General features: G+C 48.6%; 1 protein-coding gene across 2 annotated transcripts in view; it reads right to left on the bottom strand.

The window, feature by feature from the left end:
- Positions 1–24,554, bottom strand: part of NRP2 (neuropilin 2) — a gene marked incomplete at both ends in the record, with an annotated part of 85,513 nt that overhangs the window by 42,110 nt on the left and 18,849 nt on the right. For both annotated transcript variants that reach the window (XM_080621596.1, XM_080621597.1), the window contains 5 exons: positions 6,617–6,772; positions 7,813–7,982; positions 9,695–9,850; positions 10,406–10,636; positions 14,898–15,079. In XM_080621596.1, the coding sequence (XP_080477722.1) occupies positions 6,617–6,772; positions 7,813–7,982; positions 9,695–9,850; positions 10,406–10,636; positions 14,898–15,079 (895 nt within the window). The remainder of the gene's footprint in view (positions 1–6,616; positions 6,773–7,812; positions 7,983–9,694; positions 9,851–10,405; positions 10,637–14,897; positions 15,080–24,554) is intronic.

Raw genomic sequence — 24,554 nt, 5'->3', positions numbered from 1 at the left:
TTGCTCAGCAGACACCAAATACCCTTTTTTCCAGCAGGAGGGCTATAAGAAGAGTGGTTACTGTGAAACACTCTCCAGGCATGTGTGCATGTGGTGTGTGTCTTGTGAACCTATGGGAACGCACACACACAGAGGCTGAAGTGGATGTATTTCCACACCACAGCAAAGCCTCCAGCTTTATGTCAACACAGAAGCTGACACACAACACCTTACCTCTGAACCTAACACCGGAGGACAGGAAATGTTTATCTGAGCCAGTGCAACTATTTTAGCACAAGGAGCAGCACTTCAGGTCAGCCCAAAGGTCCCTCTGTCCCAGGGGTGGACATCTGATGGTGGACCCAGCAGATGCCTGGGGTTAGCAAGCCCCAAGGGAGACTTCTCCTGGCAACCTCTCTTTGCTTCCCACCATCAGCAGTTTGAAGACTCCACGAGCCAAAGGTTGCATATGGACCAGAATCTTTGACAGTCACTGACGAGGTTTGCTGTTCTTTTTGATTTAACATATTTCCAGTTTTGTTCTTTTATAGCTCGCTTCGCACATACAAGCATCAGGGGCCAGAATCCAAGTTTACACCAGTGTAATTTGTTGCTGACTTCTGCAAAGTCAAGCCTGACAGAAAGCAGAAGCAGGACTGAGCCCAAAAACTTTATCACTACCACATGCATTGCTGAAAGCATCTCTCACATGACCTTAGTCCCAACCACCTGCTTCCAGGGAGAGCAACCTCAATTCTGCTTTAGATTTGGGGCCCAGTGATTACCTCAGACTAGATCACATTCAACAAGCTATGTAACTCTGAACTGGGGCCTTGACACTCCGAACTGCCAGTTATGAGGGCAGAAATGGCACCTGAGCTCCAGCTCTAGGATCAGCTGCATCAGCAGGATCTGCCACAGTGAACCTTGTTTCTGAGAAGTCCCAACTGATCATAACAAGTGACTGCTTCACACCCTGTTCAGCATAACAGAAAAAGGCCATTTTCAGAGGGCAGGTGTGTAGTGCTGTTACAGAAGCGGGGTTCTCCCACGTGCCTGGCCTCTCAGCCTCCTTCCCAAGTGGAAATGCATTGTGAGCCTGCAAGTCCTGATGCTGCTGAGTGTATGGTTTCTCTGCACTGCAAATACCGACCCCAGAGCCCAAGCACACTGTGGAGAGAGTCCCATTGACTTGAACAGGCTCTGTATCCTGCCTCAAATTAGCACTCACAGCATGGGAAGAACTAGCAGGAAAATGTGTGAAATTGGGAGAGCCAAGAAAGCAAAGATTTCTTCCCCCTCACCAAAATAGAACATTGCTATTCCTCCCATCCTATCTGCTTCCCATCCCACTCAGCACATATTTTGAGCCAAGTCTTCGAACGGTGTAAATCAACATATCACCATCGAAGTATAAGAAGTCACAGTAATTTACACCAGCAGGAAGAAAAAAAATCTGGCTGTGATTTAGGGAGATAGAGAGATAGATAGAGAGGTAGATAGATAGATAGACAGACAGACACTCAGCAGAGAGCACACATGTGCACGTGCTGAAGCGCTACAGAACTAGAAAATGAATGGGAAAACCATTAACAAATTAAAAGCACCTTCCAAGAAGCAGTCAAGGAACTAATTTTTACTGCTGCATCAAAAAGCTGCCCATCCCCTCCCCATGTACTTTATGTTTACTTCCGTTTTAGTCCAGACGGCAGAGTCTACATGTAAAATTAAACTGATAATCAATGAAAGCTGACCTGCTTAATTAATCTGCTGCAGAAAGCAAGTGGTGGGAGATGATGTCTAGGCTAGAGGAGGATTGGGCGAGTTTTCCATGCGCGCACACATGCCACCTCTGCACCAACACTTCTAAGTTGTATTTCTGACATGTTGGAACCGCTGTGGGGTGACTGGGGGATTTCTGAGGCTGCACTAATTCCAGCGGGTACGGGAGTTGTGCCAACGGCAGTTTGGAGAGAAAGGAATGAAGGACAGGGAGACAGAAAGCACTGTGAAGTTGAAGAGGCATTGAGTCGGGGGGGGGGGCAGGAGGTAACTGCTCTCCAGCTTTATTTATTGTGCTGCTTGGCCGCTATGTAATTTCTTGGGGAGCTAAAGAAAGTGGCTGGGGGAGGCAGGGGAGAAGGCCAAGGATGGCAGCAGCCCTGCCTTCATCCTTATGTATGTGTCTCCCTGGACCTACTAGATTTATTGCAGGATTATGTTACTCCTGTGGAGACAGAGGCCTGGAACAGAGCATGCTAACAGGATTAGGGCTTCAAGATTTAGACAGAGAAGCATGAAGGAGAAAAGTAGGGGAGATTATTTTCCTTGTCAGATAGGGAAGGCATAAAATGGGGCACGTTTGATGGTGGGAGGATTCTGGCTTGAGTGGAGGGTGGATAGTTCTGGATTTATTAAATCCAGGAACAAGGAGCTAAGAGAAAAATGATACTTGGCAACACACAACGAAGCACAGCCGTCTGGGCACGGCACAGCATGCTGGGCTGGGCTTGCCAGCGCTGTGTCTTTGAGAGGCTCCACTCACATCTGGGAGTCGCCAGGGACAGGATGAGAGCCACTCTGTTAGCCTGCAAAGGAGATATCAGGCCCAGAAGTACAAAGCTGCAGCCTCACTAGGAGAGCCAGGGCTGTAATCCTCCCCTGGTACTGCACCAAGGTTGAATGTGCAGGGCTGCCTTTCCCAAAGCCTGACATCTTTGTCTTGCCTGCAAAAGCAGCAGAAGCAGGCTGAGACCTGGGGATGCTTCTGGGTAAAGCCTTTGTGCTGTGATGTCTCTGTGTAGCAGAACTTGTGGCCTTCTGGCCGATCACGCAAGCTTTTCCTGAGTTTTTCAGATAAAGAAGGTAAAGCTTCTCTCTCCCTCCCCAGGTAAACACAGGCGACCTCATTGAGAACTGAAAGGACAGAGGAATGGTCCAAAGAGAAAGCACAAGGGTCTCCAAAGAATCATCCTCAATATTCCCTGCCGGCACCAAACCCCTCTGACATCTCCAACTCCATGCAGTGCTGGGATATTCAGTTGTTTGCTGCAATTCAACCTGCCTTCTTGCATCCATCTGGAATATCACCCAGGAAGGTTAGCTGATAACAAGCACAAAGCCATCAAAATAAGTAGGAAACGGAAAATGTGCATCAGCTGGATATTGCTGCCATTTGTCACCAGCTGACTTCTACAGGTTCTCAAAGCAAATGTTTCAGCTGTGTCCTCCCATTTTACACACAGAGCAATGGAGGCAGAGAGAGCACCCATCACAGTCCCAACCCGACACGAATTCTGAAACCCATCCAGTCCCTCACCACACTAGATGATCCCGGGAGATGATCTCCACAGTTACTAAGATGGAGTGGCTCAAATAACAAAGGAGCTGGAACTCAAGACCCTACAAAGAAGGAAGTAGATCAGAATGGATGACCACTTTGTTTTCCAATAAAATCCTCATAGTTGAATCTATCTGAAGAAAATAGCCAAAACTAAAAGGTCAGATCCTGTCAGGTGAAGAAAATGGCCAAAACTAAAAGGTCAGATCCTGCCAGGTGCTCTTTTCCTTCCTTGGGTTCAGGAATGAGTGGTTGTTTTTTAAAGACATTTGCAAATCACTAGATAAGATCTCAGCACACACACACCAGTGTCTGCACCCAGAAGATAACCTCTGGGGCCATCAATCCCGGATGGCAGTGGGGGATGCAGCAGGAAGGGCAAGAGCCAGACCAGCCTTTCTGGGGCGGGAGTTGTTTGGCCCTGTCCCATAAGGATGTGCTATTGGGTAGTAAGAGACAAGTATGGGGCAATACGTGGTGGCTGCTCTCCCCCTCATCTCCTCTCTCAGGGACACACTGGCAGACAGCTCTGCACCTCTGGCCAGGCCACTGAGTTAGCCTCTCCCCCTGATCCCATGCCCCAGGCAAGGACAGAGCATCACCCCCTCAATAGAGGGATGTCCAGGGTGTGCTGGGCTGGCCTTTGTGGGGAGTGGGCTGCCAGGCAGGAGGAAAGCCCATCAGGGATGGGTCAGGAAGGGGAAGGTGTGAGTGTGGGGCTCCTGCCTTCCCACTGCCTCCCACCCCAGAAATACAGTAGCGCTTGGCATGGTAACAGCCCAGCCAGCCCTGTCTGCTGCAAGCATGTATTAATCTTCTTTTCCTCTGCTTCATCCTGCCTTTCAAGCCTCCCATGCTGTGAGTGCCAGCAGCTGGGGCCTCAAAGGTGAGCCATCATGTTCCACAGGGAAAAAGCTTGGCTCCACTCTCCTCAGAAACACTGGAGGGAGGGGAAGCAACGGGGTGAAAGAGAGGAGGTCAGAGCTCCCCATCCTCTGCAGGGTATCATCCCCTCCCCACCACTCTTGCACTCACTGATTTTCTCTCTGTTTAGTTCCCTGATGAAGATGTAAATGTTAGCTGACCTACCTATAACATGGCAGAGCTCTGCTTTTGGCCTACACAGCTAGCAGAAATTCAGAGCAGTGTTTGATACACCCCATATGCCTAAGTGTGCATGTGCATATATATATATATATGCATGTGTGTGTATATATATGGATGTGTGTGTATATATATACATACATATATATCTGCACATATATAGAGGAATAGAGAGTCCCTGTCTGTCCACCCCCTTCCCTCCCTCCCTATTCCTCATGGCACCAAATCAAGCTGCGGCAGACTTGACAAATCTATTTGGCATGGTTCACTCCACCGTTGCAGCCTGAACCGTGCAGAGTGCCTCACTGACGCAGGGAGGAATCTGCACCTTGAGTACAGACATCTGGGAGCTTTCCTAACGCAGGAATGGCAGGGATTAACTCGGGTGGGGAATGTGGGGCTGCAGCCCCCTGGCACCAGGCCTGTGAGCAAGGGGCTTTGTCCTGGCCCCACTATGGCTCAGTGGGCTGGTGGCCAGGGGAGGGAAAGCAGTCACCCGGATGCAAAGGGTAGGCGAGCCACCAAAAAGCAATTACTTATCCTCCAGGCTTGGGAAGTGTCTGCTAAATTAAGGCCAGAACACGGGAAGAAAGTGAGACTGGAATAAAGGAGTAGAAAATGAGAGATTTGATTTTTCCTCCTTTTTGTGAAGAGAGAAAACAGAGCAGAACAAAGCTGACAGGAGAAATCCTGAAATGGAGGCAATTAACACAGCTAAGGGACTGCTTTGAGTTGGTATCAGCCAGGCTTTAGGCTCTTGCTGGAGTGATGTCATGAAGGGTCTGCTGTGGCCAGTGGGTCCTGGAATAGCACAGAGCCTCCCCATCAGCGCACAGCCACCCTGTTAGGTTATATGTGAGCTCTGCCATAAGCAGCAGCACTGGAGCCAGCCTGCCTGAGGTTTGGGTGAGCCCCGCTGCTGACTCTCCTATGAGATGCTAGACTGCCTTGTGCCTCTCTTTCCCTACCTCTAAAATAGGACTAACACCACCTCACTGGCACGCAAGGAGCTCAGATGCTTCCAGTGTTGGAGGTATGAGACCCTGCTCGGGGCCTCTGCGCACAGAGGACTCATTCTGGGAAACAGAGTGAATTTGAACCGTGAGACATACTTGAGGGGAAGAGGAAATCACACAGCCCGGAAGGGAAGGAAATGTCTGGATGAATCCTGGACAAGGAAGGCTACTGCATTTCATGCCAGCAGTGCCTGTGCCAGCAAATGGAGGGGACAGCTAATTTAACAAAAGTGCTGAGCTATCAGAAATTGCTGGGACGTGTGTGTGGGAGGAAGTGTGTGGGACCCCAGCCACTGAGCTCACACAGGCAGATGGTGGCACATCAACGGGGAGGACCTGAGCCCGGCAGCAGTGTGGGTACACAGGGAAGAGCTTTCCCAAGGTGCCCTTAACCAGTGGACAACCACACGACCAAGGCAAGCAACAGAGCAGGACCAGCCTGGCACCACAGCTTGCTTTAACCCCATTCCCCATATACCAAAGCTCCCATGCAGACCACCTCGAGTTTGCCTTGCCTGGCCACACAGCAGCACTCGCAAGGCTTGGAACATCTGAACACCCATTTTTACCCTTCCTCCTCATTGCTCCCATCAAAGTTTGCCTCCCAGAAACACAGAGAGCGTGCAGCAGCTCCCAGGGCTCAATGCACCCTTGCTGATCACGCCTGCTAGCGCAGACCCCACAGCTCTGGCAGCCTGAATTGCTCCTCATTATTTATTGTTCATTTTGCTCTCTGGGATGGTGTGATCGCCTCGTAGGATTTGTGCCCTTTCATTTCCAGGCCTCAATAACTCCTGAACTACAGTTTCATGTGGTTTTGTGATTGTTAACCCAGCATGCAGATGGGGCTACAGCCATAAAAGCTCAATGAATCTTGTATGGCAAAACACAGGCTGTGAAAGCATTTTCTCCTTCATTTGCAGTCAAAGAACATACTCTCGCCACCACGAAAGATGCAACAGCAGCCAGGTTTTCCAAGGAATAGTGTCTCCTCATTGCTGTGTGGAGAAGAAAGGACTATTTCTGCTCAGAGGATCATCAGTCTTTTAGCACTCATCAGAAAAAAGGTCCCTCACAGATTAAACCCTCTGGGCCTGTAAAATCTCCCTGTTCTCTTCCCTCCTGTCAGCTGCAAGACTCACGAAGGCGCATGTAAAAGAGACAAGAAGGCCTTTACCTTGTGGTTTTTCCCATGTCGGTACATCATCCAGTCCTCGCCATTGGTGCTGACCTCCAGCTTGTAGGTACGGACATAGTAACCATTCTGGGTTTCTCTAGAGATGGCACCCTGTGTGGCAATGGCTGTGAGCACAGTCAGGAAGTGGAGGTCCACCTTTCCAGGGTTAAAAAGGACAAGAGAGAGTGGTGACCACCTGAGTTAGCTCCTCCCTCCGTCCTTGAAAAAGGCTTGAATTCACTCTGCCTCACTCTGTCTTCGGGCACACGTTTCAATGGGCACAACTCCCCAGGCTGACTTCAGCAGGATGCTTGCAAACAGGACCGTAGGACAAGAGTGACAAAGGATCTTGATGTCTGTCCACATAGGACCATCACAAAGCCTTCTTCCTGCCACAGACCAAGCAACAGGATCTGCACAGAAGCTCATGCCCATTAAAGCAGAACAGAGGCTGACTTTTTCCACGTAAAATAAAAGCATGATGCCCGATTAGCAAGTGCTGCAGTTCTTGGTTTTCCCTTGATTTTTTTGTCATTGCTTTGGCTTTGGTTTTGATGGGGTTTTTTTTCAAGTTGAGAAAGGTCAGCAGGGCTGGCTTGGTAGCACTGCCATGAATGAGGCATGAGATGTCTGCTACAGGCAACGACATTCACCACTTCCCGTTTCCAGTGCCCTTTAGCAAGCAGGGTCTCATGGCAATGTGACACAGCCAGAAGCCCTGTGTGGACAGACTGTGGCTCTAACCAGCTCTCAGGGAAAGCCTTTGCTCTGTCAGCCCCACATGACTTTAGCCTGTTCATGCTTCCTGCATCACTGATAAGATAAATACTACTCCAGTTATTTTCCCACATGCCGCCTGGACGCTTTGGTCCTCAGGCCAGTGGTGGAGTCAGTGGCCCTTGTAAGTGGCAGAGGACCCTCAGTCTGTCAGTATGCTGGAAAGTCCATCAAGGTTTTGGGTAGGAAAGAGGGATCGGGAGAGGGACAGCAGGTCAAGTCAGCCCTTGTGCAGGCAGGCTAATGGGAGAGCCAGCCTGTCACATTTCACAGAAGCACTGCAGCTCCCCTGCTGCTCACTCCCCATGAGCCACAGAGGCAATAAAAAATTCAACATGCCCTATGGTCAAGGGTCAGTTTAACAGCGTGACACTCCATTTGGTGGGGGAAGAGACAAGGGACCTGAAACGTGTGCATACCTGGAGGTACTCTTTGTTGCTGTCTACATTAGGGGTCCAGCCATTGTCATCACTGTTGAGCCGGCTCTGTTGAGGGGTCCATCGCCCATCTGAGTAGGTGGAGGAGGCACTGATCTGCATGTTGGAGATCCTGCCAGACTCCATCCCCAGTGGCACATTGCACTGAAAGTCTGGAGCGGACACAGATAGACACACACACAGATCAGCTTACAGTCTCAGTACTTCACTCCCAAGCGGTAGGCAGTCCTGAAGTATCCTCCCCAGCTAACCCTGAACAAAGCTGCCTGCCTGGAAAGATCAACAGATCTGCACCATCTTGCAGGCTGTGTGCTCACAGATGGCACTGAAAAGTAAAAGATGGGGCAGCTTTATGTTTGCAGGGCTCTTTGAAAACTAATACAGCCCCTTGCCACAAAGTTCCCCATCTTCTTGAAGGCTGGAGGTCAAATCTAAGCACTGCCAAGAGGAGGATGGGCAGGCACAGCAAGAGGATGTTTACTGCTGTGCTGCTGGCCTGGAATGGGCAGGTCTAAAGGTTTTGTGTGTGCGTAAGAGTGTGGATGCATCTGTGTGTGTGTATATGTGCATGTACTGAATGTGGTATCAGACCCATAGGAATTGACCAACCAAGAACATGAAAGACCCTGATAAGCTTTGATTTGGGCTTCCTCACTTCTAAGGCTTTAAAAGCCACAATTAGCTCAATCTTACTGCATATCTCATATTTTGTGGCAGCTGTTCCTATAAAAACAATAGCAAAGAAAACATTGATAGGAGCCACTGGTGTAAACCAACCAGGCTTTACCAAACTGCCTGTGTTTTCAATGTGGCCAAGTCAAATGATGGGCCATGTTAAGATCTCAGTGATATTATTAAAGTTTCAATTTACATCAGCATAAATCAAAACAGGCCTAGCCCTCTTACAGCTCTTGTGCTTGATTTCTCAAGCTTTGCATGTCATTAACATTTTATTTCCCAATCATTTTGAAGAACAAAATAGAAAGAGTGCTAAAGAACAGACCAGCTGAGTGTGGAGATAGTAATAGTGAAGAGCTCATGCTTGTCTGTAACATTCACAGCCTCAGCAGAACATCCCTAACTCAATCACAGCAAGACAATGTAACCCAGCTGCCCTAGCACTGGACAACCCCTGCTCTACCCTGCTGTCCATCACTGGGCTTTCAGTGTCAGGTCAGAGACTCCCTCTCTTTCTCTGGGACTGAGGGGTGTCCTGAAGGCTTCTCTTTATCACAGGTTCACTGCGAACAGAGGTCGAGAACTGTAGCTCTGATGTAAAATTATCATGGGAAAACACACTGCATCTTCCCTTGCCTTCAAGCTTTATCACAAAGAATAACGCTCTTCATTCTCAAAACATACAACTTACTTCCTCGTTCCACATCAATTTACCTCCCTTAATAAGGGATCTAAAACAAATTTTGGTTTGAAATTCTTACAGCTTTAGGCATTTTTTAATTAGACAGTCAAGAAATCCAAATTTGTAGTTTGGGGCTGTGAATTTCTGGAAAACTAGAGAGCAAGAGACAGTATTTTCCCCCATGCTTTAATGAATCTGCTGCACCCACTGGGCTGAAGTCTTCCCCTAAATCCTTTGGGATGAGCACAGACATGAAGGATTCTATCCCAAAAGGCATTGAGAAGACTTCCTGAGCAAGCAAAAAGTCAAAGAAAGGTCAGAAAGTGTGAGTCTTACTGAAATCTCACTGCTGTGAGAAACAGAGAACACAGTGTAACTGCTGTCTGCATTGCTGGGGGGCACACCAGTCCCTTGACACGCTCCTGCCTGTGCCAAGTGAAAGAAAGACTTGGGAAAAACAGGTGACATGACTGGCTAAGTCATACACACACAATTCCAACTTACTTTCTGGGACTTCCTGCTGGATCAAGTAGTACTGAGCAGAGAAACCATCCTTAGCCACTGCCAGATCCGTGTGGAAGGTTAGCGAGAGGACGCCAGTGGTGGAGCGGATGTCTGATGGCATCTTAGTGCCGCAGTACCTGCCTATCAAGGGGCCAACTGCAAAAGAAAGATCAGTGAAGGTTTTCCATCGGCCTGCTAGGTCACAGGCAGATTGGCATCACTCAGCAGGGATGCCTCAGCAGGACTAATGGGATAAATGAAAGGCTTTGGGGATGGGCTATTTTTTACATCCGCTGGCCTGGTGCCATGCAGTACATTGTGCAGAAATATCCACTGCAGCAGGCGTTGCTCTGCAATTGCTGGGAAATGCTCCAAACTGCTCTGCTTCTCAGTGTTGGAACAGGGGAGGGAGGTCCTCCCAGCCCTACGTGACCTCTTTCCCAAGGGATGGCCAGTTGTATCTTGGAGCACCCATAAGGCTTTTCAGATCAGTAGTTACAACAGAGCAGCAGTCTGGGGTTTAATGTATGCAGCCTTTTGCAAGCACACCATCCCCACAGCTGGCCATGGAGCACCCCGATAGCAGGCTGCATGCTGCAGCTATGTCTGAGGTTAGGCACCTTTGGTGTGCAGACACAGACTGCACAGCTTTGGAGCTTTGTGAAACACCAAGAGACACAGAGGACAGCAACACAGTACCCCATGGCTTACCCTGAGGGATGCCATCCCAGATGTCCAGCCAGTCATACTTGCAGTCTCCTTCCCCTGCCTGCAATGGGTCATGCTCAAGGTCAAAGAGCAGAAAGTGGAGGAAGATTTCTGTCTTTGGCTTGGCTATGATGGTGAAGATGCAGTCCAGGTTGTGTGGATACTTGTCAGGGAAACCTGGAGACTCGATAGTGCCATTGGAGGAGGTGAAGTTTCTGGAGCAGTCCTCAGAGCCTGCAGTGGAAGGAAAAAACCCACAGCCTTAGCAACAATGAAGCTTAATGCCAACAGCTTGACACTGTGGAAACCCCATTTTGAGCTCACAGAGGTTAGGTATTCACTTCTCGAAATGTTCTGTAACCCAAGAGCTGTGTTAATTCCTGCAAGGACCAAGAGGATGATTTTCAAAGCTTTCCACAGGTAGATAGAAAAGGTCCATGTGTTCACTGGAGTGGACTGCATGGTTCTAAACCCCTAAGACAGCTCTGCAAGTGTAACCTGCACACCACTGCTGATTCCCCGTCAATTACTCCAAAAACAGGAATAGGAGAGTGATCCCACCCAAAGCCACAGCAGTGATTTGGCAGGCCAGCACTCTGCTGTGTCCCCCACACTGGTGGTGATGGCTCTCATGGGGAAGGGAAGCCACACCAAGCTGGGCTGGGCTTCCCCTGCTGGTCCTATCCCTTAAACATGGACCTTGCAGGACACCTGTGTCCACTGCCCCAGAACCCATGGAGGGGACAGCCAGCATGCAGGGGGCTGCTGTATGTGGTCCTCACTGCTGTGGTTGCCACCCCCTGGCCATGCTAGCAACAGCTCCAGGTCGGATGGAGGAGCTCCTGTTTGGGGAGAAGATTGCCTGGGAAGGGGCAGAGAGGAGTAATGAGGATGTCACCTTCTGGGAAAAGCTGTCCCCAGGAGCTGGTCTCCTGCAACCTTCATCCCTCTGGCACTGATATCTGTGCCTCAGTTTCCTCTCAGGAATACCAGGAACACAAATATTTACACAGTGAAGGGGCCCAGGGGAGGGTGCCAATGTCTCCACTGTTAGCTGGAACCTCCTGGGAAGCACACAGTTAGCCTGCAGCCCCCTGAGACCCATGCAAGGAACAACGGCCAGCTCCAGCTTACGTCCCCACAACGTGGCCATGGCAAGAGTAGGGGCCATGGCGGGGGGTCTCTGCCAAGAGGAGGAACAGAGCCCTCTTTCTCACAGACTGAGCTGTCCGCACCAGAAATGCCAGTTATTTCTGTCCTTAAGGAAGACCTCTGCACGGCGCGGAGGGCAGACAATGTTGCCTCTTATTTATTGCTGACCTCAGCACTGGCCTCGGCTGCGGCACGGCCAGCTCAGTGCCCCTCTCACACAGCCAAGGTGCCTCAGGGTGGCCGGGGAAAGGGGAATTTGTGTCATATTCATACCACGGTGACTTTGAAACCCTTCGCTGTGGAGACAGGACAATAGGCAACAGAAATCTGCAGCCTGGAGCTATCAGAGGCATAGGGGATGTTAGAGAGGCTGCTGGCCACCACGGCAACCCAGCGTTAGCATTGGCAAAGGTTGCTGCTTCAGTTTTACTGGGACACCCTTCTTCTCTACAAACCCTTCTACTCCAGCTCTTCCAGGCAGCACGAACCTTTCTGGGACTAATGGGAGACTTGTTATTCAATTCAGCATTAACCTACAGGAGTCAGGCCAGCAGCCCGCAGTAATAGCAGGATCCCAGCGCTGCATTATGCAGTGCCTAGCTGGAGAGCTACTCAGGAGAGGCTCTTAATTGACTACCTAATGAAGCAGCCAGCTTTTCTGGTGTGAACCTGTGGGGTAAAACGCAGAGGCAAAAAATAAGGCCAAACACAAATCACATCATAACGCTGTGAACAGGGATAAGGGTGTACTGCGCTCCAAACAGCTTGAAAGGCAAATAGATAGGGAAAATAACACCAGCTCCAAGCTAGGGGAAAAAAACAAAGACTAAATGCAGAGTCAGCCTCTCTCCTGTCTCTAGAGTCAGGAACTGTCCTCTAGAGACACGAGAGAGACATAACTATGTCACTGCATTAGACAATGACAGTTTCCTCATGTGGGGGCTCTTCCACATTTGGCATCTTTGTCTACAGTTTGGCTGATAGCAGCAAACACAATGATCAGCTTTTTATGCAGAAACTGCAGATAATCAAGGGGAGTCATGCTGGCTTTGGCAGCATGGACCAGCCTGAGAGGAGACTTTGATGGCCAGGGATGGAGATCTCAGACCAGCCCTGCCAAACTGAGTCACACAAAGTGAGCAGCGGGGAGGCTGGACTGGCCAGGGCTGGCGGCTCTTTTCTCAGCCCACAGACCACTGACTGATACCCATCGGGGGATTCAAACACTGGTACGCAGTTGCTTGTATGCAGATCGCTCCTCTCTCACATCACGATAAGGGAAATTTAGCACAAAGCGTGGAAACAAACGCTTAGTTGAAAAGAATTGTGTTTTTTAAGTCACCTTTAAGAACGAAAGAAGCTGCAGCCACGATGTCTTTACCCATGTGGACAATGGCAACCCAATGACCTTTAAAGGTGGTGACACTTTTGCTGGCTTCCCTGACAATTCAAACAGAAACTTTGCCCCTGCCTGCCTGTCTGCAAACAAAGGCAGGGTTTGCTTGCACTGCATTGGCCCACTGCCCTCCCTGGGCACCCCAGGAGGGGGCAGGGGGTGGGCAGACGAGGTGTGCTGGGGGTGTTCCAGGATCATTCCCATCCCTGCGCCAAACCCTGCCTTGCCAGGCAGGATTGTGCGGGCTGTGGCTGGAAGAAAGTGTGGCTATTTCTAGAGAGGATGTCTGCCTGTGGGGAGGTGATGGTGGCAAATGGAGCCCCAGAACCACTTCAGACCTGAGGGCAGCTCTGCAGGGACCTATGTTGAAGGGCACAAACTCAGCCCCAGCTCCCATCCAACATCTGCTTTCTCCACGATCAGCCCTTTCTTCCTCTCTCCTCTACCAGCAGCAATAAAATCTCCTTTTTCCTATGAATTTGGCTCTTTGCTGGCTCCCACTCGGGCAGACAGGGTTACTGCCTGACATCCCTTCCCACAGCCGCACTCAGCCTGGCCTGGCCTCCTCAGCCAGCTGGACCATTCCACATTGCTCTGTGCCCTGACTCAGAGCATGGACCTGATGTGAGGACAGGCACAGTCCAGTGCAGTCTGCTGAGCTCAGAGGGTTATGTGTACAGGTAGTGAGAGGGAAGGGAGGTGCGTCAGCAGTCTTCCCACCTGAACACGGGCATTCTTTGCCATCTTCCATTCTGGCAACTGGCCTCAGGAAACTGCAATATTCAGATGAGCCCCTAAACTCCTTCAGGACTAATCTGTATCCTAACCATTCACAAACAGCAGCGGTGAGCTGGCAGCACCACAACAGCTCAATGGCCAATTATACAGCCCAGGCAACCACTTTCCTCATCCACCCGAACCTCCAGACACCTCATCATTTCACAACGAATTTGGGGAGTCCCATTCCCATCCTCTTGCAGCAGTCTCCACATTCACATCTACCTGTGACTGGGTTGTGAGCTGCCTGCACCCCTCTGCCCACCAGGCACTGGTGCCTGTGCTCCCTGCCTTCCCTTTGAAGAGGCTGGGGAAGCAGCCCTGTTGTGCTCTTTTGTGGTTCTTCACCAGGCACGGTGGTTTTTTTGCTGGATGCAATGCAGTGAAAGCTGTGTGTGTTTGCTTCCAACGCACCACCAAACGGATGTAGGCACAGGGCAGGCACCCACATCCTCATGCAAAACACACTCTTGTTGCCTCGGCATGCAGGCACACCTCTCTCACCCGCTCACACAGAGTGGGTTTTATTTTCTCAAGCCGCCTTCTTCACAGACACACAATTCTGGCAAATATTTAGACAGAAACACTATTAAAAGGCCTTTGAGCAGCTTTTCCTTTTCTCAAGAATAGTTCAGCATTAAACAGTATTATGAATAGTTCCTCTTATATCTGCCTGGAAGGGCACTGCCTCTGCCCGTGACAGCACTGCTGACAGCAGTCCCTTGAAAACCAGAGCTCCCCAGTCACAAACCCCGCTTCCAGGAAGAGAAAACACAGCGTCATTGATCAGCCCTGAATCGCAACTCCACAGGAGGGGGAGCTCCATGCGCTCCTAATAGAGGGACAATCCCCTCTTTAGCCCTAACAAGCTCCACACATGCCAGGGAGAAAAGATTTATGTTTCAAGTCCTTGAATACAAGAAATCATTTAAGGAGGAACCCTGCTTTTGATGCCACACTGATCCAAAAATGCACTATCAGGCACCACTAACATCTTCACCTTCTTAGAAATGCGATGCAACAGACTTGTCTAACAAACAAACAAACAAAAATAGCCCTTTATCTCTCGAGAACATGCTAGCAATCATATTGAAAAGGTGGCCAAAGACATCTCCTTGTGAAGATCATCATGGCAAACGGTACCTGAGAGGCAGGCACTGACTCACTCACCTGTCTTGTAGATCTCGTAGCGCAGGGAGAAGCCGGCACCTTGCCGTGCGTAGTCAGAGGTGAACTTGATATAGAGAGAAGGACCAGAAGAGATAATGGTAGGAGGTGCTATGTTCCCACAGTGCTTGCCCAGCAGGTCTGCTGCTTCACTGTCCCCGTCTCGGATCTCGATGTAGTCGTACCTGTGGAGGCAGGTGAAATGGCAGTGAAACCATCTGTCAGGGATGCCAGGAACAAACAAAACCCACTTCTTTGTGTCTGCATATTTCACAGACCATCTTCCAGACAGCTACCTGGGACTCTGTCATTCACACCACACCACCCTCCCCCGATGTTTTACCCCCTTTTGTCTGGCTGGCTACAGTTTAAGTCCTCACATCACAGATTTATAGCACTCACATCCACTTTAACATCAGAGTCAACATGCAAAATTTAGGACACAATTTACCTCCATTTTCACAAGACTCCCTCAGCATGGGAGAAGCACAGATACAACTCTCCTTGGGCTGCTCTCCTTCCCTTACCTCTCTCCTTAAGTGTCATTGTGCTACTTAGCACAGCTCAGTTTATTCCACTATCCAGGCAGGATTTGGCCAAGCACACACCAAGCATTAAACAAATAGTCAATGTTCAATCCATGTGAGCGAGCAGCTATTTTGTGCACTGTCTGACACCACACTGGTCCTTTAACAAGCATGGCCAGTGCCCTTACGTAGCACTTGCACAGTAATACTGAACCTCTTCTGTTAAGTGCTAATAAAGATTCTCTGTGGATGAGAAGTGTTGTGTAAGAGCTGGGGAACCACATTCACTATCCTTGTGCACCCTGTAACCACAACCTGCTTTTGCTAAACCCTACCTGGAAATGTCCCACTTTCCCACTGCCATGGCTCCTGAGCATCTGAATGGTCTGGGGGAGGAACGCGTTGCCTCGTGGTGCAGAGATAAAAGCTTGTTGCAAAGACTGGCTAAAAGGTGAAACTCCCACAGATTCCTTCCTATTTTCTAGGCCATGACTGATGGCAAGGTAGTACCAGGCTCTGTGCTGCGAAGAAACAAACAGCTTTTACGTGAACATCTTGTTCTTTGGCTGCTTTCTAACACCCCCACTCTCCTGCTCCTCTTCTCTCTCTGGCCAGCACACTGCTATTTACAGAAACTGCCCATCTCTCTTCAACTGTTCATTCGCTTTGTATCAACCTGTTTGAACAACATACTACAGCTCCTCTCGGCAGGGCCAGGGAGGGAAAAAGCACTTCCAGGCTGCCAGGAATCTGCCTTTCTTCTTTGTCACAAGATCTGTTTGGGAATGGAGGGCTGAAAGGAGAAGTAGCTTGCTGGATACAGAATAATCCTCACGTGACTCATTCCTGTTCTGCAAAGCACACATGGGCAGGCAACAGTCTCAAAACAAACTTAGAGGGACTCAGTGTGCTCCTCCACAAAGGAAGATGGCCCAGGCAGCTTTCGTTCCACTCCTTTCTGGGACTAAATCAGGCTGAGAGCCAGCAGAAAAATGCCTGCAGATAAAATCCTGTCTATGCCAGACCAAGCACTCAGCTAGCTGCAATCACCCAGCCTTTAACTTCATTACACTCAATTGGCTTGGCCAAGGTGAAATCAAAACGGTCTTAAGAAGAGGCACTCATACAGGAAGAGCACTTGCTTAATTGAAGGGTGGACACACAGCAATGTAAATGAAGATCTGTTCTCTATGCTCTCTCCTCACCTTGTGACCCCTTATTACCCTGACACCATCCAGCAGCACCCTGCCTGACCCCACTAATGTCCATCATGTGTGGCTTGATCCCACCATTTCCTCAGGGAAAAGGAACATAGAAGGCAGTGTTAGTGCTTCTTATGAGTAGAACTTTTTCCTCCCTGTTTTTCTATCTGTTTAAAGTAGTGCTGAGCAAACAGCAGGGACATTTTGTTCTTTAAATAACTAGTTGCTCTCAGCTTGCTTGCAGCCCTTCCACATCCAAAGTATACATCTGTGCTGCAGGACTACTGGCTACTAATGAGATTGTGAATATATGGCAAAAAAATAATTTGGTGAAACATGAATGTTGGCAAAACACAGTTAATGGAGTAGACTGTAAAAGCTGCTATTTGCATGGCACAGGGAGAGTTTAGCTGCATCCCAGAGAATCACATCTGTTTGTGTCCTCATGGGGTTATAACTTGCCAACACAGTACATGATTTCAACTACTTGACTGTAATGATCACAGCTTCCACGGTAGCCAACACACCAAACATCCTAGTGCTGTCCACATGGCTCCTCAAACCACCCAGTGCTGTAGGAGACCTGGCAATTTCAGAAGCAAATTCTGGACCAAGAAATATTTGCTTATTGAATGGGTGAATAACCTCCAATAATACATACAATTTGGGAATATTACAATCTGCTCATGGGCAATCTGCAAATGGAAAATTAAAAGAATGAATCTAGGAAGTAAATCATCAGGAAATATTTGCCTCTGAATTAAACCCTGTTTGGCTTCATCCGAGCATCTAACTGAGCTTTCTCCTACTGAAGCTAATCCTTAATAAATCAAATGTTACAAACAACTAAAAAAAAGCCCCTAGGAGAAGTTCGGGGAATCTTTCTTGGCAAATGCAGAATGAATAAAAATGCATAAGGGTTTTCTTCCCTAGTTAAAAAATCTTGGCCCAAGCCCTCTGCTCCTCGTGAGGCAAAACTCCCTTTCTTCAGATCATATAAACAGTGTGAACTGGGAGAGCATTACACTCAGGAGATACAAGCAGGAGCACCTACTTCCTCTCCAACAAAGCAATTAAGCTTTAGGCTTTCAAAATGAAACACCAAAGATGTCCGGTCCAAACCATGAAACTTTCAAACTTCAGCAAGAACATTGGCTAATCCTCACCACAGACTCTTTTGGCATCATGTGCTTCAGTCACATCCATGCTTTGGCCCGCAATCAAACAAGCTGATAAGCCCCATTCTCCTCACACTGGGTCACCAGCCATGTTAAAACCTAGTTTGGCCAGACCTTTGCTTCTTTGCTTCCAGACCTAACCTTAAGCATGGTTTCCAGACCTTTTTCTTCCCGTGTGAAAAACAAGAAGAAAAACTGGAAGGAAGAAAACCCAACCCTGGGGATGTTTTCTACTCTATTTCATTTCCAGATAATTACAGACTAGGGCACAGCTGGGTGGGACACATGCAGCGATGGCATCCAAACCGTCTTGACCAGTGCCCAGCAATTTGCATTTCACTCATATAACCAAATCCATTGTTTCAGTCAAGGAGCACCAACATCCTTGTAAGCTGACCTCTCTGGCGCTACCTCCACTGGGCAAGCCGCCATCTCCAAGCACATTTCATAGCCACTTCTCCTCATCCACGCATTGCTCCAGTAAGCCAACCATAAATACATGAGGGCAGGGTGCAGCATCCATAGCCCCCAAGGATAGTCAATGGATTAACCAACTCTTTTTGCAGGGAAGGTGACCGCAGTTGGCTGCTCCCCAGCAGCAAGATATTTTCAGCTGCTGCTTGAGTGGGAAAGCCAGCCAGTTGGTTTGAAACCACCTCAAATAGAGGTTTCCACCAGGGAGTTTTAAGGCAGGGAAGCAAAGCTGAAATGCTTTTAACTGCCCAGACAATGTGTGTGTGTGGCCGGGCCAGGGGGGGGAGGTTGAGAAAGGAGGGAAATGCATTGCTCAGACACTCCTCTTGGAGCTGTTTAACAGAATTAAACAGAAAACATACAATGCTTACAAATATTGCTGCATTTTTATTAAGGATTTTTAGTAGAAAGTGCTTTGCTGACGCTAAGAGAGCTTTTATAAACTAATTATAAAGCACTTCTAATGCCTGTATTACTCATGCTTGCTTGCTTGCTTGCTTTTTCCTCCACTCAACCCTCACTGCTTCCCAGTCTTTCCTTTTTCTCTATTCTCCCTAAGTCACTTTGCTGCTGGCTCTCCGAACTAGTCTGCAAGGCACAATAAAGGTAAACAAGACTCAGCTGCAGTAATTATGAGAAGACCTCCACCTTTTCAGTTCTTTTTCTGTTGTGAAATAGCTAATCTACTCCCTGGCCATTGAGCTGAGCTCCACCAGCACAGATCTCCCAGCTACCCACTCAGGCACTGGTGAGCTCCAGAAATGCTATGACCCACCTGAGGAGCAGCATCAGAAAGCCTACAGCTCCTCTTCTGAGACACACAACTCAGCACAAAGCAGTTTTGAGACTCATACTGCTCCAGACATAATCAACAGACCTATTGCCCCTCAGCCCCAGGTCCTAAGAGATGCTGATTTCTTCTCCACTGTAATATGCTTCAAGGTCGTTACATGGATGTTAGCTTAGCATGGAGAGAAATACAAACAATACATTTTTTATATGTTCACAGGCATAATGTGAGTCCTCCCAATACAAAAACTTGTGCAAGCCTAGTTTCAAAGCCCAAGGAGGGCTGGCTCCTCAAACCACGCTCTGACCTAGCTGGCAGCTTTCTCTGTCTCTTCCTACAGCTATAATTTGAAGTGAGTGAGGGCTCACATTCAGCTAAGCCCAGTTTCCAGTGCTTGCGAGGGCCAGAGAAAGTCACAAGGCTCTAACCTGAACTTCCCCAGTGTTTAATTTGGAGCTATTATTCATGGGCATTTTCCATGGGGCTCACGACTGCACCTGGCAAACAGTATGATGGGGATGCTCATGAGACTGTGGGAGGTAGGAGGGCAAAGAGGAGCAGTGCCTCGCCTAAGGTCACACGGGAAGTTTGCAGCACAGCCAAGAACAGGAGCCAGCCTTGATTACACAGATTATATTATACTGGAAGAGGCTGGCCTAGACAGACAGCGAGACAAATAATTACTGACTGTGTGCCAAGCACCCTAAATTTGGGAATGCCCAGTGTTGACCTGAGTCTTTGAGACCCCTGGTCTGCTTGAACCATAAGTCATGGTGTCTTGAACAGGAAGGGAAACTGCAATCCCAGTGAAATTCAGCAGGCGTTAATATTCTGCAGGTAGCTGGAAGATGGCATGGGGAGCCCGCTTAGCCACAACAGCAGCTAGCAAATGCAACTGTTCCCTTTCAAAGCGTGGTAGGTGGTTTGTTTCTCAGATTGTTATAAAAAGCATGTGGAGTTTTTTTTAAACATCCTCCAAGAAAAGGCTGTTTCTTAGAAATCAAATAGCAGCTGCAGGATAGAGATGGTTAAGAAACAGTGAACCGGCAGCCCTGTGCTTGTTTTGCAATCAAGGAGCGGCTAGAATTAATGTCCATTCCATGCTAGCTGGCTTAGTCAATTTTTCTGTGTCACCACCCATCTTCATGCTCTTTCATATGCCACGTTCAAACCAAATCCTTATTTCATGGGTAGTTACGTTGTGAAAGACAAGAAAGGTTTTCTGTGATTTTTATACAATCTTTAGCAACTGCAGGACATACCCTTCAAAGGTTAAACTGCTGTAGAAGCTACTGGGGACTTTTGGATGATATTTTTATAGCCATGATAGCAGAGGCAAGCACCACTGTTGCCTGATGAAGCAAGGGCAATGAAGTTTGATCTCAACTGCCAGCCCTTAATCAGAGTAATTAATTATAAATACAGCAGATGAATTGGATTCTCCTTTGACTTGAACTGGTTTTACACATGTGTAACTCATAATTTTAAGGGTAATCACTCCTAATTTATCCTGGGGTGAGAAGAGAATCTGTCCTCATAGACACAAGTCCTCACATAGATTTGTTTACAGACCTAAAAAAACTTGTGTCATATCTAACTTCAGCTAACTAAACATCCTCTGCTCTCAGTGGAAGCAAATTCCTCACACCCAGCTTGGGATAGGTTTAATTAGTCTTCTGCACTGATGACAGAGGTAGTTTAAATCACTTCTGCTGACTGGACCTGGACTTTGGGAGGCTGAATATTGGAGAGGTGAACCTGGTCTCACTCGGCAGCTTGTGGGGCCATTTTTACCAATGCTGAAGGCAAAAGATGCTCGCAGAGTAAGAAGAGCTTGCCCTTGTTCTGCCCTTATGGAAATAACTGTCCCTGGCAACAGCAGAGAGAAATAGGCTATCATTGCTCTGAATCTGAAGGGATTTCACTGGATACCAGTGACTAAAATGACCAAAATCCAGTGGCAGCAGGGGAAGAGCCAGGCCTGGGGGGGGGGGGGGCGGCATAGCTACTTAGGATTTCTCGGAAGTTTGTTTTGAATTGGTTGCATCCAATTACATCTTGTGTAATCACAGCATTGTGGGGTTTTGTAATCATTCCACTGTGTTTTGGAATATTTACTTATCTCCTCAAAAATCTGACCAGAATTTCTGAGAAATGATAAAAATCCAGTCATACAGTCAAAAAAAAAAAAAAAAAAAAAAAAAAAAGAACAAATCCCGAAAAAATAAAAAGAAGAAAAAGGAAAAAAAGGGAGACAGGGAGGGAGAGAAAATAACCCTAACAGATTGGAAAAGTTCTTCAAAAATGCCTTGAAGACAAAAAATGGAAACTACAAATAGCCTCTATTTAAACTCCTTGGGTTGTTTTCACCCCCGTACAGGCACCACTGAAGGGAAGAGTCTTTCAGCAGTTACAGATGACTGGGGAGGCGCAGCAACAAGGGTAGCCAACTGCTCCTGTAGCAAGTTCTGATTCAGGACAGAATATCAGCTCCTAGCATGCTGCATGCTGCTGCCCCCCCCGAGATGAGAGAGCAAAGGCTCCCCCGTGCTTTGCCGTGGCTGCCTTCTTCAAGCTGTGTTGCCAGATCGCTGCGGAAAGGCGCGTTGGAGTAGAGAAGTGCTCTCATCTGGGGCATGTCTGGAAAACCGTTCATTACATAAGAAAACAAGATGTGCTAATGTGCACTTTAGGGGTTTTCTGCAGGCTGTTGTTCAGGAGGTACACATGGCTGGTTAATTTTGTTCCTGTCTCCAAAACCATCTCTATAAATTCCTCACCCTTCTATCTTTAGCTACAGGGGTCTTTTGTTGCAAGATGTCTTTGTTACTCCTTGGGGGAAAAAGTCATGGCAAAACCAGGAATAAAATATATAAAGCATGTTAAGAATAAGCCCCCTTTCCATGGCATTCTGCCTTCTGTCGCTGCTCTATGGGAAACTGAAGCAACTCACAACCCTTTCATACCCCAAAATGCAGGACACTTGAGAAAATGCATTTGCACTTTTTTCCTTCTGCTACAATCCATCTGTGGGGAAAATTGGACTCCGGTTTCTATGTCATTTTACTGTCACCACTCACAGGCACTTGATCACTAACAGAAAGCAAAAAAAATATCATAAAGGATAACAACCACAAGAGGAAATTTACTGCCAAAAAGCAGCAGAGTGGGCAGAAGGCAGGGGGCAAATGATCACTTTGCTGCTTTGCAGTGGGGGAAACAGGCTCCCATTGCCTGATGGGACCTGGTGCCCAGCAACTCAAGCAATAGATGGAGACCAGTTGGGGCCAGGCTGGCTGAAGGTCTAGGAACTGGCTGGCAGGTGCTGATGAGGAATAGAGAATGCTCACATGCTCTACTGTGCCAGACCTGGGAAGAACACCCTCCATGGAGCCATAGTGAGTGACATCCCATTGCACCTTGCTGGCACAGTATCGCTCATGGCCTTAGACATAACATGCGGTGAAGAATGAAAGAGCTGGTAATCACTGGGATCAGATAGGAGCTTTGCAGCTTGGCTTCCCACATATCGCTCACTTGCACTGCGTTTTTTCAGCACAAAACCAAAATAAACACCTCATTAAGCACCAATTGTATAAATGAGGTTGCAAGAACAGAGCCCTGACCAGCCCACCGTGCTCCTGGCTGTCTACATCCCTTGTTAATGATCGATGTCACTTCAGGACCAGCCCACCACAGGACGGCTTTCTGACCCCACAGTTTCTCAGACACAGCCTGTTCACAGCCCAGCTCCTGCCTTAAGCTGATGCACAAGTAAGCAAAGCTTTGCAGCCAAGCCTGGCCTGCAGCCTCTGCTATTTGGGCACTTCCACAACAACCCAACCATGCCAGCTTGCACTAAGAGCGGTTTCTGGGACAAACAGCACACAAAACCTGACTGATCCCTCCTTGGATACATCTCCTACCTATGCCCTTCTCCCTCCAAAATATGGGCACTTGCAGCTCAAGAGCCACCTGAACCAAGCCTCACCAAAGGTCTGAGCACAATCAATGCCTGGATGCGGGCAAGCGCTGTGCCATGCACACATCACACCTTGCTGCGTGCTCACAGCAGCAGTGGCCTCCCACCCAGGTCTCAGAGGCAGCTGTATCTACCTGGGTGTGTGGGAGGAATTAGCCACTTGCAGGGGCTGGTTGGTACCCCTGAGGTGAGCTCAGCCCTGCCTGCGACAGCAAGTCGGAGGGGCAGCCATGCCAAGACGGAGGAGGGAGACAGAGACAATGGAGCGGGCTGCTGCATGAGGCTGGTTGGTACCTTTTCTCCTTAATGTGCTCTGGAACATTAAGGAACAGGGGGGTGGGAGTGTCCTTGTTTCTCCCACAAACAGGGGCCCTGCCATTGCTTTGCTCAGGAAGATTTTCTTTGAAGCAACCCTTTGTGTCACCCTCTCGCTCAGCCATGGCAGTGCGTCTGCTTTGTCCTGCCAGCTCAGCCATGGAGTGTTTACAAGCCTCCCTCACCCTGCCAGGCTGTGGTTCAGCTCCATTGACACTGAAGGCAACAGACTCCTCTCTCGGTGTGTGATGAATCAATTACTTCCTCTGACACTCTATTACTATAGCCCTTACATCTCCAGATTGAAGATGAAAAAACAGGCTGGAAGGGGGACAGGGAAGGGGAGAGGTCTCCCGAGGTCTTCTTCAATTGAGTTGTTGGACATCTGAAGAAATCCCCATCTGCCATATTTAAAGACACAGAAAGATGTTTTGCTCCTGAACTGCAGAAAACTCAGAGGGTTTTCACAAAAGAAAACTGAAGAAATCAAATGGGTCAAAAAACTTGAACACGATGCAGTGAACAGAGATCAATGGTAAGTCAATCCCCTCTGCTGATGGAGATCCCAGACCTTGTTCCTGCTCATGATTATCAGCCAAACATCAGCATTACCAAAGGCACATCACGGGAAAGCCAGGCGTTACACCTTCCCTTTTCACTGCAAAATAACAATGTAAATGAAACCTCACACCAACGCTCACAAAAGAGGAAGGAAGCTGAGCACATGCCTCAAACTCTCGTGCTGCTGGGGGTGGGGGGGTCCTACTTCTTGTTGGACATCCGTCAACAACCCCAGCTCCAAGGGTTCCCTGGAGGTTTCTAATACATTGAGCACTTCCCATGCAAACACCCTGCACGTGGCACAGCACTGACCGACTCACTCCCACCACCCGCGAGTGCCGACTGTCTCAGCAAAGGGGGACCCCCTCCCTCAAAGAACAGGGGCGCGCCCTTCCTCACACCAACCGTATCTCTGGAAGCAGTGACATTTGGGGCAGCCACAGCGCACACACAGAGCAGCCATCCTGCCAGTTTCTGTGCCATTTGTAACAGGCACACTAGTATCTCCATGTCTGACCCCCTGCTACTTTAAAACCACCATCATACTACTGGACTGTGATTGCTCAGTAAGGCTGTACATAGCTCCCAAGAATTCCTTGGGATCTGGGGGAGGAAACCAAACAAAACCCCA

Source organism: Psittacula echo (genome assembly GCF_963264785.1).
Source record: "Psittacula echo genome assembly, chromosome: 6".
NCBI lineage: Eukaryota > Metazoa > Chordata > Aves > Psittaciformes > Psittacidae > Psittacula > Psittacula echo.
This window is presented reverse-complemented; position numbering and strand designations above follow the sequence as displayed.